The sequence below is a fragment of the Hyla sarda genome, chromosome 4 (assembly GCF_029499605.1).
Source record: "Hyla sarda isolate aHylSar1 chromosome 4, aHylSar1.hap1, whole genome shotgun sequence".
Taxonomy (NCBI): Eukaryota; Metazoa; Chordata; class Amphibia; order Anura; family Hylidae; genus Hyla; species Hyla sarda.
Genome location: NC_079192.1, coordinates 89,254,053 through 89,270,380, shown reverse-complemented (window position 1 = coordinate 89,270,380; position 16,328 = coordinate 89,254,053). Strand labels below are relative to the sequence as shown.

General features: G+C 51.5%; 1 protein-coding gene across 1 annotated transcript; it reads right to left on the bottom strand.

Annotated features, from left to right (window-relative positions):
• Positions 1-1,015: 1,015 nt before the first annotated feature.
• Positions 1,016-4,609, bottom strand: LOC130368176 (collagen alpha-2(I) chain-like). The gene is made up of 2 exons (XM_056571534.1): positions 3,674-4,609; positions 1,016-1,073 (listed from the first exon to the last, which is right to left on the bottom strand). The coding sequence occupies exons 1-2, from the start codon at positions 4,505-4,507 to the stop codon at positions 1,038-1,040; spliced, it is 870 nt and encodes a 289-aa protein (XP_056427509.1). The 5' UTR covers positions 4,508-4,609; the 3' UTR covers positions 1,016-1,037.
• Positions 4,610-16,328: the final 11,719 nt, after the last annotated feature.

Genomic DNA, 16,328 nt, shown 5'->3' with positions numbered 1-16,328 from the left:
GTACTCGTGGTTCACCCGATCAAACGCTTTGGCCTGATCCAGGGACAGCAAGTACCCCTTCCAGAAACCCGCTCTACTCCGCTCCACTGCCTCCCTGACACTAAGGACCGCACTTAAGGTGCTTCGGCCTGGAACAGAGCAGTGCTGAGCCCCCGAAAGGAGCCGGGGTGCAAACTTCACCAGCCGATTAAACAGTATCTTAGCCAGAAGCTTCCTGTCCGTATTGAGAAGAGCTATGGGCCTCCAATTCTCAATACGGCTGGGATCTTTACCCTTTGACAGAAGAATCAGGGCTGACCTCATCATTAAATTCGTCAGAGTGCCCGAGTAGAGACACTCATTGAATACCTCAGTCAAGAGGGGAGCTAAAGACTCCTTAAAGGTCCTGTACCACTCGGATGTTAAGCCATCCGGACCTGGCGACTTCTTAGGGGCGAGCCACTCGATCGCCAGTCTCACTTCCTCTTCCCTGATTTCTTCTGCCAAAACATCAAGAGAGGGGTCTACCCGTGGCTCAGGAATGGTTTCAGCCAGGAAAGCCGACATCTTGTCTTGATCTAGATCCTTCCTTCCCAAGAGGTGCGAGTAGAAGGATCTGACGACCTCCAAGATCCCTGATCTGGACCGATTCAGAGATCCTGTACTATCAATCAGTCCTGAAATGACTTTACTACTCACTGACATCTTACAGTTTCTGTAAGGGTCGGGCGAGCGGTACTTCCCGAAATCCCTCTCAAAAACCAAAGATGTGTGCCTATCGTACTGACACCTCATCAGCAAGGACTTCACTCTGGAGATATCCTCTCGGCTACCTCCAGTCGAGACGAGAAGCTCGAGTTTCCTCCTCAGACCCTGATACAGGCGCTACCTGTTCAGGGACCTGAGGCTCGAGAGCTGGCGGAAGAACCCCGCAACCCGCTTCTTGAATATCTCCCACCACTCTGACTTACTACTACATAGGCCCAGTAAAGGTACCTGGCTCTGAAGAAAATCCTCAAAGGACTGTCTTACTTCCGCTTCCTCCAGGAGGGACGAATTCAGCTTCCAATAACCTTTTCCCATCCGGGGGGTCTCTGAAACATTCAGGGAAAACAAAATCATACAGTGATCGGAGAACTCCACCTCAACCACGGACACTACGGAAGAGACAGCTTCCTCCTTTAAATAAAACCTATCTATACTAGACCTGCGACTACCTTGATGATAGGTGAAACCCGTGTGGCCTGAGGGGCTCCGGATGTGGGCGTCCTCTAGGCGAGCTTCTCTAGCTATGCTAATCAGTGCCACACTATCACAAGTCAGCGGACCATTGGAGCCTCTCCTATCTTGGGACCTCGTGACATTATTGAAGTCCCCTCCAAAGATCACTTGCCGACTCGTAAAAAGAAAGGGCTTAATCCTCATAAAGAGATCTTTACGGCCCCGCTTAGTTTGCGGGGCGTAGATGTTAATGAGCCGGAGCTCTTGTCCCTTCATGAAGACATCTAAGATCAGGCACCTCCCCATTTCTAATTCAATAACCCGTCGGCATTCAACAGGAGCGGTAAAAAGGACCGCCACCCCACTATACGGCTCAGCCGCAAGAGACCAGTGGGAGGGACCGCGCCTCCACTCTCTTCTGGCTTTTACCAGAGAGGCTAGATCTGACAACCTGGTCTCCTGTAAAAGGAAAATGTCGGCTTCAACACGGCCGAGAAAATCAAAGGCTGCGAATCTAGCCGTATCTGACTTTATACTGGCACAGTTAATAGATGCCAGCGTCAATGGGGTGAGTGCCGCCATACAGGGTGATTAAATTAGACGGCCACACCCTTTACTTTCTCTTTCCCTTCTTTTTTGCCCCCTCATCCCCCGAAGAAGACGAGAGGGCAGGACCACTCTTGGATCTTTTTTTACACTCCGATTGATCCATATGGTCCCCGTCTCTGTCCGGCTCCGGTCTAGCCCTGCCCTCTGAGGAAGGTGCCTCAACAGGACAGGGCCCAGTTCCCCCCAGAGGCTCCTTCTCCCTAGGCACCCCGTCCTCACCTTCCCCCTCCAAGGAGGGGGAGGAGATGGTATCGAGGACGAGGTATCAGTTTGACAGGTCAATCAGAGGGGGGGCAGTCAGGCTTCCGTTTTGGACCTACCCCGTAGTACAAGGAACTTCAGAGGGCTCTGACCTCTTCTTTCTCCCTTTCCTTTTGCCCTTATCTTTCTTTTTGGGCCTCACCCTACTTTCCTCATCCACACTTTCATAGTGGGAGGAATCGGAAGGGTCGGCCATATTGCCTTTCTCTCTGTGAAGTCTCCTGATCTCCTCATCCAGCACGTTCTCTTCTAGGGCTTCAGCGGTTACAGGGCCAGCTTCAGGAGCAGGGGCTGAAGCTACCCCCGTCACCTGGGCACTCTCCAGCTCCCTACTCCTTCTACGATTTTCCTCCCGCCTTAGTTTGGCGGGGCTCTTTTTCCTCCTCACTAGCCCTGTTGCGCCCCCATCCCTGCCCGTACCCTCCCCAGCTGAGGCAACTTCGCAGCTCTCCTCAGCCGGAGCGGCCGCCGCACGGGCGAAGGCGCTAGGACAACGGCTAAAGCGGTGCCTGAGGACACCACACAGGTGGCACCGGATCTGCCTACAGGATGCGGCCAGATGACCCACCCCACCACACAAAGCGCAGACCTGCACAGTACAGGCTGCGCTAAAGTGGGTGGGGCTGCCACGCCTGTGACAGACCTTGGGTTGCCCCTGGTAGAAGACCTGGATCCTATCGCGTCCAAGGAAGGCGGCTGACGGAATGTGGGCAACTGTACTCCCTGAACGCTTGAGTTTGACGGAAAACGTCCAGGCCCCGGACCAGATCCCGTGCTCATCCAAGTTTTTCTTGGGCATATCCGTCACATCCCCATACCGACCAAGCCAGGTCATAATGTCATAACAAGAAAGTGACTCGTTACGGGTCAAAACGGTAACTTTCTTGACAGAGTTCTGACGGGAAATCGCCTTGACGGCAAAATCCCGCCAGCCGGGCTCGTTCTTTGCCACTTCGTAGTTTGACCAGAAGAGTTCGAGACCCTCTGGCCGTACGAAACTGACATCAAACTCGGATGAACCGTAGGGGTGAATGAGGGCAAAGATGTCACTTGCCCTGAATTCCATCTGAAGGAGGAGCTCAACCACTTTAGAGCGAGGTGGGCACGCATCCTCGCCCCTCCAAATCAGACGGACCACATTCCTACGGTTACTGTCCTGCCCGGTTGTCGGGAGGGACCAGACCACCTCCCCATTCCGCTCTCGGAAAGCCCCCAAACCGTGCCTCTCTATCCAGAAAGACAGGTCGACCTCACCCCTTCCCTCTACCTGGATCGACCTGTCGCCCCTGCGTAAAGCCTCCAGGAGGCGCTGTTGCAAGTGTTCTCCAGAGCCGGACAGAGATGGGGACCCCCCTGAACCCCCGGCAGTGACATTGGCATAGCTCCTAGAAGCAGTCACTACCGGGGGGGCAGCCAGATCAGACCCAGAACCGTCAGTACAGCCACTCACACCACTACTCCCATCTTTATTCCCATTCATACCCGACTTTCCACTCTTACCACTACTAGTCCCACCATCATTCACTCCACTTACACTCCCACATGCACTCCTCTCATCCACAACACTACTACACTCAGCATTCTCACATCCTCCACTCATTACCTGCCTAACAGATTCTGGGCTGGCTGGGACTTGTAGTATAGCTGGTTTAATAATGTTCTTTGCTGTCTTAGCTGTTGCTGGGGTTGACGCCAAGGGCTCCTCCTCCATGGGCGATGTCCCTTCTGGAGTCTGGAGCTGCCCCCCCGGGCGCACCCCAGCTCCGCCCACACTCTCTGACACGCAGGGAATCCCCACCGTGCCAGCTGTGCCCGTCCGCACGGGCTCTGCAGCAGACTCTGACACCCGGACACTCCCCTCCCTCACAGAGGAGTGCCCCGCAGCGCCCACAGAACATATAGTACTCGGAGGACCGCCCCCCGAGCACCTGGACCCACCATTCTCTGCCAACGGCGCCTGGACACTCCCCCCCCTCACAGGGGAGTGCCCCGCAGCGCCGGTAATGCCCACAGCACTCGGGGAACCGCCCCCCGAGCACGCGGCGGCATAGCTTGCCTCGCCACTTCCCACCATGAGCCCATCCTGCCCCTCCCTACCGGCAGGATGGGTGGGCTTCACATCTATTGCGCCTACAGCCTTTTCAGACGCCATGCTGTACCCCCCTTGCTGGCCCCGGTCCATGACAGGAACGGGGTCTGGCAGTTTGGGGGGCCCAGCAGCCTGAACCAACTTCACAGCTGGCCCAGACTGCTTGAATGAATGAAAAACAAAAGATACCGTTTCCTGAACTTTCTGCTTCTTCCTTTTCTTCACTACATCATTCTTGCCAAGATCTTCACCAAAGGCAAAATCCTCAAAGCGGGTAGGTGACTCCTGCTGCACAATAGCTCTCAGCAAACCCCCACTAGCTGCGTCCTCTTCACAGCTATCCTCCATCTCCCCATCACTGGAAGGTAACGCCACTTGATAGGGCTCTGGGTAGCTATCTTGGGGGGGCTGGGGGTCACATGCACCAGGGGCAGCATCCCCCTCACTCTCCACAGCTTCACCTGACTCTCCATCACCTTCCTCCTCTCCATCTTCCTCCTCACTGCTGTCCTCATGGCTGTCTGCACATGCATGCGGGTTTTTAAATCTTTCATTGTTAGTAAGTTTTTCCTTAAAGAACCCTGCATCCTCAGCAATGTTCCTTCTGGCCTCCTCCACCTCAGCCACCTTTGCCTTAAGAGCCCGCACCTGAGCAGTAAACTTCTGCCTCTTACCTGCAGAGGCATTGTCAGCCTGGTAGCGTGAAAACTTCAGGTCTTCCCTCAGGCTCCTAAGTTTTCTTCCCAACTCTTCATACTCCGCCATCTTGGATTGGATCCGTGACCCATACATCTCCAGAGACTCCCTTGGACCCCGTACCCCCCATTGCTGGGGTTCAGGGGTAGCAGAAGGTCCGCTGTTCTTGGCTGTAGCCTTGCGTCCTTCGGGTTTGGACGGGGGAGCGGGCTCCGCATTTCTGCGGGCCCTGCTGGAACGCCTCACCCCGACCTTGGAACCGGCTGTAGATGCTATCTTCCCCCCTCTCGCCAGCCGGGAATGAGAGGTAGAAGCCCGAGACTCCCTTGGCTCCATGCAGGAAAGCTCTCCCCAGGGGCCTGCCACACCCCTGGGAAGGCAGGTGAAAAACGCTGCTTCTCTCTGTGTGGAAGTCTGGAGCTCAAAGGAGACACACCCGACAACTTCACACACTGAAACTGCTGTGTTCAGAGGATGTGCTCTCTGCTGACACTCTTTTTATTATAAAAATACAAAACTTATCCAATACAACAAAAAACAAGCTTAACCAGCTATAATATAAATCAAAAACAAAACCCTGCCTAACCGGCCAGCCCAGCTTTGCAAAGCAAAAAGAAAACAAACAAACAAAAACACACTGACACACATACCAAAAATGAACATAAAAACAGCACAACTTGGCTTAAACATAAACATAAAATTAGCACTACCTGGCTGTAACTCAAACCATCCATACTCGGGGGGGGGGGGGGATAAAAAAAAAAAAAAAAAAAAATTATAATAAATAAATAAATAAATAATAATAATTATAAAAATAAAGAAATAAATAAATAAAAATAAACAGCACAACTTGGCTTAAACATAAACATAAAATTAGCACTACCCGGCTGTGACTCAAAACCATCCATACTCGGGAAACAAAACAAAAGGGGAAAATAAATAAATTAAAAATATAAAAATAAAAAATATAAATAAATAAACAAACACATAACACAACAACTGGTCCGACTGCCATAACTATAATATGAGACAATATAAAACGATGTAGATACAAAACCAAATAGATACAAAATCACTAATAGAAATTAATAAAATATAGTATATAAACATAACTATATGCACCCTATTTACAGAAACCTACAAAAAGAAAAAAAAAATAATAAATAAATAAATACAGGAAATCCCTACACTAGAACTGTGCCCTCACCCACACCACCCCTCCTGCACATGGGTCAGAGTCCATACCGTTCCTCTACAGTTTACAAAGTTCTGTCCTTAACTGACCCATGTCAGGTCCCCCAAAAACACGAAAACACACCACCACCCACAAATACACCCTCCCCACCTAGCACTCCACCCAACCAACTTATACACAAACTTATACATACTAACTAACAGACACTGAACCACAACCCACTTTAGGCCCAAGTTTGGTCGCCTGTAAGCCCTTCATGCCATATCAGCTTAAAACAAAACAAAAAAGCTAGCGTGCACATGCATTAGCCCACCACCAGAAAGAAGTATGGCAGACTTGATACACCAAAATAATTTTTAACTCTTTTCCTAACTCCCCCTACAATTCTCCCTAATTCTATCCCTCCATTAAAGCTAACCCTACTCTCACCCTATCTCTATCCCTATCACACTTCCCCTATCCAAAATAAAGGTACTCTACCCAAAAGATCTAGTACCTAGGGCACATCAAAAGAAAACCCTCTCCACAGGAGAGAAGCCCTACTGGTACCAAGACTGCCATACTCCAAAGACCTGATCTTCCCGAGGTCACCGGTGATATTCCTACAGACCTCCACCTCGGAGAGGATTTTCTGCTGGGTCGACACTAAACACTAGTGTTGAGCGGCATAGGCCATATTCGAATTCGCGAATATTCGCGAATATATGGACGAATATTCGTCATATATTCGCGAATATTCGCATATTCATTATATTCTCGTTTTATTTTCGCATATGCGAATATTCACGTATGCGAAAATTGACATAGGTAAATATTGGCATACACAAAATTAACACGCGCGTAAATTCGCATATGCGAAAATTAGCATATGCTAATTTTCGCATTTGCGAATTTATGCATATGCGAATTTTCGCACGCCAGTCTCACACAGTAGTATTACAGCCTTCTTTACACCACACAAGCTGGAAGCAGAGAGGGATGATCACTGTGATGTGTACTGTGAAGAAAAAAAAAAAAAAAAAAAAAAAAAACGAATATTCGTAATTACGAATATATAGCGCTATATTCGCGAAATTCGCGAATTCGCGAATATGCGATATTCGCGAATAATATTCGAATTGCGAATATTCGCGAGCAACACTACTAAACACCGTGCATTCCACGTGTAGTACCTAACCACTAAACTAACTAAGAATAAAGTGCCCCGGTCTCGGCCACCCAGTGTCCTGAATGCCCCATAAGCCCACTCCGGATAGGTAAGGCCGGCAAGTTGACTCCAGCCGATGGAAGCGCCCACCCGGTTGTAAACCCCTATATTAAAGGGACAATGAAGCAGGAAGTGGTCCATGCTTTCCAGCGTGTCCCCGCACTCTTCTCGGGGACATCCCCGGTCATCAGAGTTCCTGCACTTCAGGTTGTCCCTTACATATAGCTTCCCCTGAAAGCAGCGCCAGGCCAAGTCCCAAAACTTCTGGGGGATCCTTTTCATGTTTAAAAGGTACAACCCCACCCTCAGATCCCGACCTGGGCAGTCCCTGAGTGCCAGAGGCTTCTGGAAGTGGGTCAACAGAACCCGTTTGTCAAGGAACTGCCTTGACTGGGTCCTGATCTCCCACACTCCCAGACCCCACCGACGTATCGCCTTCAGAGTCGGGGTAGCGTAAGCCGGAAGATATCCATGGGGCGTACGGAGGTCCTTCACTTGCCCTCCTGTCTCCCATTCCTGGAAGAAAGGCCGAAACCACTCCCTGCAGGAGAGTACCCACGGAGAAGCCCTCTCTGACCAGAGGTTTGAGATGTTAGCTTTTAAAAAGGTGTTTGTTAAGAACACCACAGGGTTTACCATAGATAAACCCCCTAGTCTCCTCGTGCGGTACGTAACCTCCCTCTTGACTAGGTTCATCCTGTTCCCCCATAACAGTTGAAAAAACAGGCTGTAGATCCTAGTGTAGTAAGCCTCTGGCAAGATACATACGCTGCCCAGATAGATAAACAAGGGGAGCAGGTACGATTTGATCAGGTGTACCCTTTCCCTGAGGGTCAAAGACCAACCCTTCCACTGGTCCACCTTCTGAGTGGCAACCTGGAGCTTACCATCCTAGTTTTTGGTGGGATAATCATCCTGGCCAAATGTGATGCCTAAGACTTTTGCTGATTCTTGGGGCCCTGGAAGGGTGTCCGGGAGATCAAACGTGGGATCCCCCCCTCCCAGCCAGAGACTCTCACACTTATCCCGTTTGATCTTAGACCCGGATGCCTCCGAGTAGCGTTCCACCTTCGACATCACCACATCAACCCCCTCTCTCGAGGAGACGAAAATAGTGACATCGTCGGCGTACGCCACTACCCCCTGGATGGCCCCCGGCTCCGCCAAACTCATCCCGACTCCCGCCAATGGTCCGCAACTCACCCTCCTAAGGAAGGGATCGATCACGAACACATATAACAGCGGGCTCAAAGGACAACCCTGACGGACTCCAGACCCCACTCCAAAAGAGTGGCCAGACCACCCGTTCACCAGTGGGAAACTCTCTGCCCCTGCATACAAGATCTTAAGCCAATTAACAAAAGTACTCGGTAAGCCATATCTCAGGAGGACGGACCAGAGGTACTCGTGGTTCAACCGATCAAATGCTTTGGCCTGATCCAAGGACAGCAAGTACCCCTTCCAGAAACCCGCACTACTCCGCTCCACTGCCTCCCTGACACTAAGGACAGCACTTAAGGTGCTTCGGCCTGGAACAGTGCAGTGCTGGGCCTCCGAAAGGAGCCGGGGTGCAAACTTCACCAGCCGATTAAACAGTATCTTGGCCAGAAGCTTCCTGTCCGTATTGAGAAGAGCTATGGGTCTCCAATTCTCAATACGGCTGGGATCTTTACCCTTTGAGAGAAGAATCAGGGCTGACCTCCTCATTGACTTTGGCAGAGTGCCCGAGGAGAGACACTCATTGAATACCTCAGTCAAGAGGGGAGCTAAAGACTCCTTAAAGGTCCTGTACCACTCAGATGTTAAGCCATCCGGACCTGGCGACTTCTTGGGGGCAAGCCCCTCGATCGCCAGTCTCACTTCCTCTTCCCTGATCTCTTCTGCCAAAACGCCAAGAGAGGGGTCTACCCCTGGCTCAGGAATGGTTTCAGCCAGGAAACCCGACATCACATCCCGATCCAGATCCTTCCTTCCCAAGAGGTGAGAGTAGAAGGATCTGACGATCTCCAAGATCCCTGATCTGGACCGATTCAGAGATCCTGTACTATCAATCAGTCCTGAAATGACTTTACTACTCACTGACATCTTACAGTTTCTGTAAGGGTCGGGCGAGCGGTACTTCCCGAAATCCCTCTCAAAAACCAAAGATGCGTGCCTATCGTACTGACACCTCATCAGCAAGGATTTCACTCTGGAGATATCCTCCCGGCTACCTCCAGTCGAGACAAGAAGCTCGAGTTTCCTCCTCAGACCCTGATACAGGCGATACCTGTTCAGGGACCTGAGGCTCGAGAGCTGGCGGAAGAACCCCGCAACCCGCTTCTTGAATATCTCCCACCACTCTGACTTACTACTACATAGGCCCAGTAAAGGTACCTGACTCTGAAGAAAATCCTCAAAGGACTGTCTTATCTCCGCTTCCTCCAGGAGGGACGAAGTCAGCTTCCAATAACCTTTTCCCATCCGGGGGGGGGGTCTCTGAAACATTCAGGGAAAACAAAATCATACAGTGGTCGGAGAACTCCACCTCAACCACGGACACTGCGGAAGCTACGGCTTCCTCCTTTAAATAAAACCTATCTATCCTAGACCTGCGACTACCTTGATGATAAGTGAAACCCGCGTGGCCCGAGGGGCTCCGGATGTGGGCATCCTCTAGGCGAGCTTCTCTAGCTATGCTAATCAGCGCCACACTATCGCAAGTCAGCGGACTATTGGAGCCTCTCCTATCTTGGGACCTCGTGACATTATTGAAGTCCCCTCCAAAGATCACCTGCCGACTCGTAAAAAGAAAGGGCTTAATCCTCATAAAGAGATCTTTACGGCCCCGCTTACTTTGCGGGGCGTAGATGTTAATGAGCCGGAGCTCTTGTCCCTTCATGAAGACATCTAAGATCAGGCACCTCCCCATTTCTAATTCAATAACCCGTCGGCATTCAACAGGAGCGGTAAAAAGGACCGCCACCCCACTATACGGCTCAGCCGCAAGAGACCAGTGGGAGGGACCACGCCTCCACTCTCTTCTGGCTTTTACCAGAGAGGCTAGATCTGACAACCTGGTCTCCTGTAAAAAGAAAATGTCGGCTTCAACGCGGCCGAGAAAATCAAAGGCTGCGAATCTAGCCGTATCCGACTTTATGCTGGCACAATTAATAGATGCCAGCGTCAATGGGGTGAGTGCCGCCATACAGGGTGATTAAATTAGACGGCCACACCCTTTACTTTTGTTTTCCCTTCTTTTTTGCCCCCTCATCCCCCGAAGAAGACGAGAGGGCAGGACCACTCTTGGATCTTTTTTTCGATTCAGATAGATCCATATTATCTCCGTCTCCGTCCGGCCCCGGTCTAGCCCTGCCCTCTGAGGAAGGTGCCTCAATAGGACAGGGCCCAGTTCCTCCCAGAGGCTCTTTCTCCCTAGGCACCTCGCCCTCACCCTCCCCAGCCAAGGAGGGGGAGGAGATGGTATCGAGGACGAGGTACCGGTTTGACAGGTCAACCAGAGGGGGGGCAGTCAGGCTTCCGTTTTGAACCTGGCCCGAAGTACAAGGAACAGAGGGCTCTGACCTCTTCTTTCTCCCTTTCCTTTTGCCCTTGTCTTTCTTTTTAGGCCTCTCCCCACTCTCCTCATCCACACTTTCATAGTGGGAGGAATCGGAAGGGTCGGCCATATTGCCTTCCTCTCTGTGAAGCCTCCTGATCTCCCCATCCAGCACATCCTCCTCCAGGGCTTCAGCGGTTACAGGGCCAGCTTCAGGAGCAGAGGCCGGGGCTACCCCCGTCACCTGGGCACTCTCCAGCTCCCTACTCCTTCTACGATTTTCCTCCCGCCTTAGTTTGGCGGGGCCCTTTTTCCTCCTCACGAGCCCTGTTGCACCCCCATCCCTGCCCATACCCTCCCCGGCCGAGGCAACTTCACAGCTCTCCTCAGCCGGAGCGGCCGCTGCACGGGCGAAGGCGCTAGGACAACAGCTAAATGGGTGCCCAAGGACACCACACAGGTGGCACCGGATCTGTCTACAGGATGCGGCCAGATGTCCCACCCCACCACACAAAGCGCAGACCTGTACAGTACAGGCTGCGCTAAAGTGGGTGGGGCTGCCACACCTGTGACAGACCTTAGGCTGCCCCTGGTAGAAGACCTGGATCCTATCACGTCCAAGGAAGGCGGCTGACGGAATGTGGGCAACCGTACTCCCTGAACGCTTGAGTTTGACGGAAAACGTCCAGGCCCCGGACCAGATCCCGTGCTCATCCAAGTTTTTCTTGGGCATGTCCGTCACATCCCCATACCGTCCGAGCCAGGTCATGATGTCATAACAAGAAAGTGACTCGTTACGGGTCAAAACGGTCACCTTCTTGACAGCATTCTGACGGGAAATCGCCTTTACGGCGAAATCCCGCCAGCCGGGCTCGTTTTTTGCCACTTCGTAATTCGACCAGAAGAGTTCGAGACCCTCTGGCCGAAAGAAACTGACGTCAAACTCAGACGATCCATAGGGGTGAATCAGGGCAAAGATATCACTCGCCCTGAATTCCATCTGAAGGAGGAGCTCAACCACTTTAGCGCGAGGTGGGCACGCATCCTCGCCCCTCCAAATCAGACGGACCACATTCCTACGGTTATTGTCCTGCCCGGTTGTCGGGAGGGACCAGACCACCTCCCCATTCCGCTCTCGGAAAGCCCCCAAACCGTGCCTCTCTATCCAGAAAGACAGGTCGACCTCACCCCTTCCCTCTACCTGGATCGACCTGTCACCCCTGCGTAGAGCCTCCAGGAGGCGCTGTTGCAAATGGCCCCCAGGGCCGGACGTAGACGGGGACCCCCCTGAACCCCCGGCAGCGACATTAGCATAGCTCCTAGGAGCAGTCACTGCCGGGGGGGCAGCCGGACCAGACCCAGAGCCAGAACCACTTACAACACCATTCACACCACAACTCTCAACCTCTTTATTTCCAGCCATACTACTACCACTCCCATCAACATTCAATCCACTGACACTCCCACATACACTCCTCTCACCCACAACACTACTACACCCATCAATATCACATCCTACATTCTTGTCCTGACTAACAAATTCTGGGCTGGCTGGGACTTGTAGTATGGCTGGCTTTAGTAAAGTCCTTTGTGCTGGCTTAGCCGCTGCTGGGGTCGACGCCGATGGTTTCGCCTTCATGGCTGATATCATATCTTGATTCTGGGGCTGCCCCACCGGGCGCACCCCAGCTCCTCCCACAGCGCCAGCACCTGCTTCACCCATCTTCACAGGCTCTGTGGATAATCCCGGCGCCCGGACACTCCCCCCCCTCACAGGGGAGTGCCCCGCAGTGTCGGTAATGCCCACAGTACTCGGGGAACCGCCCCCCGAGCACACAGGGGCATAACTCGCGCTTCCCACCATAAGCCCATCCTGCCCCTCCCTACCGGCAGGATGGGTGGGCTTCACATCTATTGCGTCTGCAGCTTTTACTGACGCCATGCTGTACCCCCCATGCTGGCTCCATTCCACCACAGAAACGGAGTCTGGCAGTCTGGGGGGCCCAGCAGCCTGAACCAGCTTTGCAGCTGGCCCAGACTGCTGGAAAGGAACAAACACGTACTTCACTGATTCTTGTGTCTTTTGCTTTTTCCTCTTAACTGCCACATCATCACAGAGATCATCACCAAAGGTGAAATGCTGGAGGTGGGCTGGGGACTCCTGCATGACTATCGCCCTTAGCAATCCACCAGCCTCACTCTCCACATCATCCTCACCGCTCTCACTTGAAGGAAGAGCCACCTGGGCTGGTTCAATATAGCTGTCCTGGGTGGCCTGGGTGTCACAGGGAGCAGCCACAGGCACAGCGTCTTCCTCCACATTCTCATCCTTTTCCTCATCACCACCATCCTCACTTTGTTCACCGCCACTACTCTCCCCATCATCCACCTCCACCTTACCTGGGGATTTCGTGGCGGCAAACCGGTCTTCATTAATCAGCTTTTCCTGGAAAAGACCGCTTCCCTCCAGGATCTCGTCTCTCCTCTCCTCCAGCTTCACAATCTCGCTTTTCAGCGCTGTGATCCTCTTTCTTAGCTCTGGCCTGTTCTTTTTGGACCCCGTGCTCACCAGATTCTGAGCCACACGTAGATCCTCCCTGGCCATCCTCAGCTCCTTACCGCACTGGTCATATTCCGCAAAGCGTGCGGCCATGCGGGAGCAGTATGTATCGCTCGACTCCTTGGGCCCTCTCTCTGCCCACATCTCCACTTTTTTCCTCCTCGCCTTGCTTCCTCCAGATCTCTGGTTGGCACCCGTCGCCGTGGAAGCAGAGCTTGCATTGCTGCAGACTCTGCCAGATTTTCTTCCTCCGGCCGGAACAATGGCTGTTGCAGTTTTCTCTCCACCCCCCGCCAGCCTGGAAGAACGGGAAGTGGAGGCTCGAGATTTCCGGGGCTCCATGCAGGGGAGGCTCTCCCCAGGAGTCTGCCACCCTCCTGGGAAAAGCAGTTAGAACACCTGCCTCTGTAGTTCTCTTGGAAGTCCTGGAGAGCTCAAACAGGGACACACCCGCACACTTCTCACACTGAACAGCTGTGTTTCACAGGATGTGCTCTCTGCTGACACCTCTGTCCATGTTAGGAACTGTCCGGAGTAGGAGAAGTTTACTATGGAGATTTGCTCCTACTCACAGAGAGCACTGTAGTCAGACCGAAAAGAACTATACAACTTCCTCTGTAGCATACGGCAGCTGATAAGTACTGTAAGGATTAAGATTTTTAAGAAGTAATTTACAAATCTGTTTAACTTTCTTGCACCAGTTGATTTAAAAAAACTAAAATAAAATAATGTTTTCCCCCGGAGTACCCCTTTTACGTAACACCTGTAAATTCTGCACTACGAATATCAGCAGCCACTGAAGAGAGGTCATCCAACAACTGAAGTCCCAAAAAAATCTGCCACTAAATCCCTCAAGCAACCATTCAGCCCCAGTCCAGAACCATCTGACCGGACCACAGGGACCAGTGTGGAGGAGAACAGTGTCCAGGCTGTAAAAGAGAAGAACACTGGAGCAGCCAGATACACTGACTCTAAGGCTGAGCCTCATACTTCTACCGAAGCTGCAGAGTTATAGGGGAACTGTAAAAATGAAAGTACTACAACCCCCAGTGTGGTCCGTCTATGCCACCCTAAGGGTCAGGGTTGGAGGAGGAACAGGTTGAAAAGACACACTACAATGGGAGTTGTAGTACTGTAGTTGTTAAAGAAAAAAAAGATGTTTTCATCAGGTTGCCCATAGCAACCAATCAGATTGCTTCTTTCATTCTTGAGAAGACCTCTGAAAAATAAAAGAAGTAATCTGATTGGTTGCTAAGAGCAACTGGACAACATTTCCTCTCCACAGGTACATTTCCCCGATTGTCTTCATATTTAGGATGAGAATCTACTGACAAAGTGAGTAGCCAACCATTTCTGGGCATAAAACTCTGTAAGAGACAGCAGTCTGGGGGCGTCTGTGGTGGACATGAAGGAAGGGGGGGGTCCAGGGAAATTGAGATTTGACGTCTGCAGCGAGCGCTTCTCACTGAACGACGGGTCTCATCCCAGGTATTGCAGGGGGACCCCCCACGATCAGCTACTTATCCCATAACCCATGGATAGGGGATAAGTTAATTTTTGCCATAGTTCTCCTTTAATTGGCCAGAAATTTGGGGGTAAAATAGGAAAAAACTGACGTTTTACTTTTTTATTGGGGGAGGGGATTTTTCACTTTTTTTTTACTTTTACTTTTACATTTTTTTACATTTTTTTTACACTTGAATAGTCCCCATAGGGGACTATTCATAGCAATACCATGATTGCTAATACTGATCTGTTCTATGTATAGGACATAGAACAGATCAGTATTATCGGTCATCTCCTGCTCTGGTCTGCTCGATCACAGACCAGAGCAGGAGACGCCGGGAGCCGCACGGAGGAAGGAGAGGGGACCTCCGTGCGGCGTTATGAATGATCGGATCCCTGCAGCAGCGCTGCGGGCGATCCGATCGTTCATTTAAATCGCGAACTGCCGCAGATGCCGGGATCTGTATTGATCCCGGCACCTGAGGGGTTAATGGCGGACGCCCGCGAGATCGCCATTGCCGGCGGGTCCCTGGCTGCGATCAGCAGCCGGGATCAGCCGCACATGACACGGGCATCGCTCCGATGCCCGCGGTTATGCTTAGGACGTAAATGTACGTCCTGGTGCGTTAAGTACCACCTCACCAGGACGTACATTTACATCCTGCGTCCTTAAGGGGTTAATTGGCCAGAACACACCCAAAATCGGTCCCAGCCAAATATTGCTTTGTGTCCTGTCATTTCTCCCAGCTGTTCTTTTTCTACCTGCTTGTAAGGCATGCCTACACTCTCTAATTCCTTAAAGTGGTACTCCGCCCCTAGATATCTTATCCCCTACCTTAAGGATAGGACAAAAGATGACTGATCACTGGGACCCCCGCAATCTTCATGCAGCACCCGGCGTTCCAAATAATATATTTAGAACTCTGGGTTCTCGTGGTGCGGGTCGTGACCTCACGCCACGCCCTTTCCATTTATGTCTATGGGAGGTGGTGTGATGTCACAAGAAGGTGTGGCATGATGTCACGAATCCCACCACAGGAACCAGTGAGCTAAACATACTATTTAGAATTTTGGTTGCTGCATGGAGATTGCTGGGGTCCCAGCAGCAGGATCCCATTGATCAGACATCTTATCCCCTATCCTTTACATAGGGGATAAGATATCTATACCCCTTTAAGGGACAGTTCATGTACCCAAAAGTTGATCCTTTGCAACCGTATGACCCCTAGCAAGTTCCCTGCATGAGTCCCATTCATCAGAAAAAGGCTTGTGCATGGAACTTGCTGGGTGTTCTACGTTTGCCTCATAAGCTGCACCACCCAGCACCAGTTGCCTCTCTCTGCACCACATTATGCAGATCGTGCAGGAGAGCAGCTTTGGTCATCCATGTTTTGCTAACTCTATTTTCACACACAGAAATAAATAAATGAGTCGAACAAGTCAAAGAACAGTTTAAAAAAAGGGGAA